The sequence below is a fragment of the Phocoena phocoena genome, chromosome 12 (genome assembly GCF_963924675.1).
Source record: "Phocoena phocoena chromosome 12, mPhoPho1.1, whole genome shotgun sequence".
NCBI lineage: Eukaryota > Metazoa > Chordata > Mammalia > Artiodactyla > Phocoenidae > Phocoena > Phocoena phocoena.
In genome coordinates, this window is record NC_089230.1 from 66,777,582 (window position 1) to 66,781,472 (window position 3,891).

At 42.2% G+C, this 3,891-nt stretch overlaps 1 protein-coding gene across 1 annotated transcript; it reads left to right on the forward strand.

Moving 5' to 3' along the window:
* The first annotated feature begins 306 nt into the window (after positions 1–306).
* On the forward strand, positions 307–2,135 carry LYRM2 (LYR motif containing 2). The gene is made up of 3 exons (XM_065889153.1): positions 307–396; positions 887–1,027; positions 1,464–2,135. Exons 1-3 carry the CDS (start codon positions 352–354, stop codon positions 1,542–1,544), a joined length of 267 nt encoding a protein of 88 aa, XP_065745225.1. The 5' UTR covers positions 307–351; the 3' UTR covers positions 1,545–2,135.
* The last annotated feature ends 1,756 nt before the right edge of the window (positions 2,136–3,891 follow it).

Genomic DNA, 3,891 nt, shown 5'->3' on the forward strand with positions numbered 1-3,891 from the left:
GCACTAAATCTCAAAAAGAATATACTAAAATAGTTTTCTTCCCTCACCCCCTAAATCCTTTCATTTAATGAAACTTAACCACGTGTCAGGAACTGGGCTACCTCACCACTATCTCATTCTTACAACCTGTGAAGCAGGAACTGTTATCCTGTTTCACGGATGAGCAAACTTAGGCTAAGACAAAGCGAAACTGCCTTGAGCTTCAGTTCCGACTGCCCGACTGCCGGGCTCCCGGAGCCAACGCAACTGCCGCCGGCCGCCTCCCGGGAAACCGAGCTCGCCCCGCCCCGTCACCGCCCCACTTCCGCCCCTGCGCACTGGGGCTCTGGCGGACCGCGCTGTCGGGACGTGATGGCAGCTTCCCGCTTACCCCCAGCGACGCTAACGCTAAAGCAGGTACCAACTATCCTCGCCGGCCTCTTAGGGCAGCTTTACTGGGTCTGAGGTCGATTCTCTACCGTCCCCTGCACCCATTCTATAGAGGGGTCTCGGGGACTACTGGGGCGGACGACCCTGTGCGCGCCCCACTCTGATTGGCTCGGGCGGGGGGGGGGGGGGGGCGGGGCTTCGCGCCGCGGGGGGGTCCGGCGGGAAGCGCAAGGGGGTTGGGGCTACTCTCCAGTCCTGGTGCAAGAGGCGGGCCGGGCTCTTGATCTTGAGCCCAGATCCCCACTGCCTAGGTGACTGCGGGAAAGACTGGTCTGCTGCTTGTACTCGATTTTAAGTTTGACAAGGGAGTAAGGAGACAACGCAAACTTCTTGCCGTTTTCTTAAAAGAAAAAAGGTGGTTTTCTTTCCCCTTTTCAAAATTGAGAACCAAAGAGAAAAGAGCCTACCGGGCTGACGACTGTGCAGCTGTAATTGCCATTTCTCCTCCCCTGTACAGTTCGTGAGAAGGCAACAAGTTCTCCTCCTCTACAGAAGGATTTTGCAGGCAATTCGGCAAGTTCCAAATGATTCTGATCGCAAATACCTGAAGCACTGGGCAAGGGAAGAATTCAAAAGAAACAAAAGTGCCACCGAAGAGGTGAGACCAAGATCATGGTGACGGTAGGCCCTGACCCTTTTGTACTGATGAGTTTTTTTTAAAAATTTGATAAATATCTTGGGATATGTCACTGAGATGGTATATCTTGATCATTGCTTTTGATGTTACTGATTTTTCACTTAACTGATATTTTAACAATGTTTGCTATATCTACACTCTACAGTAGCACCACCCAACTTGTCTGTTAAACCACACACACACGAAAAGATAATAAATATTACAGCATGATGGTTTAGAAAGTATGTTTGGGGTGTATGAAAGCATGCCAGACATTGTGTACCCCTAATTGTTAACTTTTGGCTTTCCTAAAGGGCATCAGTGCCAGTTCTCAGTATTAGTTACTAATTTTAAAATGGTAGAGCTGTACCTTGTTTAACCAGTTAAAACAGTGACCAGATTTCACTTTCTTCTACAGGATACAATCCGGATGATGATTACTCAAGGCAATATGCAGCTCAAAGAGTTAGAAAAAACACTTGCTTTAGCCAGATCTTAACTACAGCATTATTCTGAAAGGTTTTCAAAGTCTCCATGTGTTTAGTTGAGCTTAGGCTCAACAGTGGGTAGCCCAAAGCCAAGTGAAACTATCTGTACGTAGAGCCCTTGAGCAAAATACCAGAACATGGAGCATGGCATATCAGAGAGAGCCAAGAAAAGGGCATAAGAGCAATTGTCTTAGCACTGAAAACATACCTTTTATTTTGAAAATGTTCTTGGATATGTCAGCAGTTTTTGGAAGAAGCAAAAACCAGTACGATAGCACATAAAAAGATGTTCAACACCATCATTAGGAAAATGCAAATCAAAACCACCAAGAGATACTATTTACATCCACTAGAATGGCTATAATTAAAAAGGGAGATAATTGCAAATGTTGGCGAGGATGTGGAGAAACTGGAACCCTTAAACACTGCTGGTGGGACTATAAAATTGTGCAGCCACTTTGGAAAAAAGACTGTCAGTTGCCCAAAAGGTTAAACAGCATTATTCATAATAGCCAAAAAGTAGACAATCCAAATGCCCACCAGCTGATTAATGGATAAGTAAAACGTGGTATACCCATACAATAAAATATTATTTAGCAAACAAAAAGGGATGGAGTACTGATACATGCTACACCTGGATGAACCTTGAAAACATTAAGTGGCCAGTCACAAAAGATCATGTATTGTATGATTCTATTTATATGAACGCACAACTCTGAATATACTAAAATCTACTGAACTGTACATTTTACAGGTATGTGAATTATATCCGAATAAAGCCATTTTCCCCCAATTTTTTTGAAATATAATTGATATATATTATTGTGTAAGTCAATTAAGCTGTTTTAAAACAGTGTGAGGTATAGGGCTGGAGGTGTACTGACCTCAGGAGACACCATGGAGCTTCCTTGGAAAGTCCTTCTGCATTAACCCTCAGGGTTGTTGAGGTATGTTCTTCAGATGTGTTGCATCTGATACTCAAGAGGACTTTCCAAAAAGATCACCACTGGGAATCTAGAACTTTGTAGGAAAAAGAAGAAAGAAGTTTAACAAATGCACTGAAGCACCTACCAAGAAGAAGAGGCAACTCCTGGTCAAAACTAATGTGGTTACCTTAATATCCACATGGAAAGTAAAATAAATCATTAATTAAGGAAGCTCCTTAGTGCATTAGGTTCTCCTCCAGTGACAGGAAAAAACAGAGTTTGAAGAATACATTGGAGACAGAAGTTGACTTCAGGACACTTTTGAAAGAGACCAAATGTGTTTAACAGTTAATTTAGTGAAAGTGAAAGCTCGTGGAAGAGGCTGGGATTGGCAGTTCACCTACAGAACAAATCTAAAAAGTTAATCCAAGAATCAGAGTTAATCCAAGAATCTACATCTGAAAGATGTAGAAAAACTTTTGCAGGATAAACAGTGTCTAGTGTTGGACTGTGTGCCATTGGAGAGGTGTAAACCAGTGGTGTGTCACTAACCTGCGTTCCGAGCCACCCTTGCCCTTCCACAGCTCCAGAACCCACAAGGCAAAAATAATTCTGAATACTCCGCCACCGGGGGATGGGCTAATCTAAAATGCTTGCATAAGCCAGTTTTCAGGGTTTTATATAGATGTACGTTAATCAAGCCATCTGATGAACAGAGGGAAAAGCATGTGTGAACAGTTTCTGAACAGAGAACCTTAGAAAGACTTACTCTTTTGTGTAGCATGATTGGCAAATACTCAAGTACAGGCTATCTCTAGTAAATCTAAAATCTTGAAGCTAAAAACCATCCTTTTATGAAGTGTGACAGCAGTGACTTTGGTGTTCTTCCTGGAAGCGCTGTATGTGGAAGATGTAAGAGCATTTGTGGCTTGTATTTGCAAGAATCGAATACTACAGACTCCCCAAGAAAACCTAATGTGGAGTTTTGTTTTGATTTTGTTTTAAGTGAATAAAACATGAAAAATTGAATTTTCATCTTCCAGAGACTATGACTATTCTCGTGGACAAGCTTTTCCCTTCCTCTCTAAAGAACAGTTTAATGTTATTTGTTCACTTACATCTTTGCGTATCTCCTGAATTACAGGCCAGGTCCGTTTTTTAGCCCAAGAGAAGATTTATTTAGCGATTTCTTCTCACACGTGGAACCATGGTCATTAAGATGTTGGCCAGAATAGAACGCTGGTGAAACACATTTTTTCATCATCTTCATCAGTATTTTGGATTAGGCAAATTTACTGCCTGGGTGTTCCGTTCCCTGTAAACTATACTGTTGTTTGAATGCTGAAGTTTTGTTCCTAAAGTTTAAGATGTCTGAATGTTCAACTAATGTATATTAACTACAATAAATCCATCTTTAAACCCCTTTATTATT

Bases quoted from the DNA above. Each gene is read 5' to 3' on its own strand.
- LYRM2 (XM_065889153.1), top strand. From the start codon at position 352: ATGGCAGCTTCCCGCTTACCCCCAGCGACGCTAACGCTAAAGCAG. The intron at 397-886 runs GTACCAACTATC...TCCCCTGTACAG, and splicing joins CGACGCTAACGCTAAAGCAG to TTCGTGAGAAGGCAACAAGT. The intron at 1,028-1,463 runs GTGAGACCAAGA...TTTCTTCTACAG, and splicing joins ACAAAAGTGCCACCGAAGAG to GATACAATCCGGATGATGAT.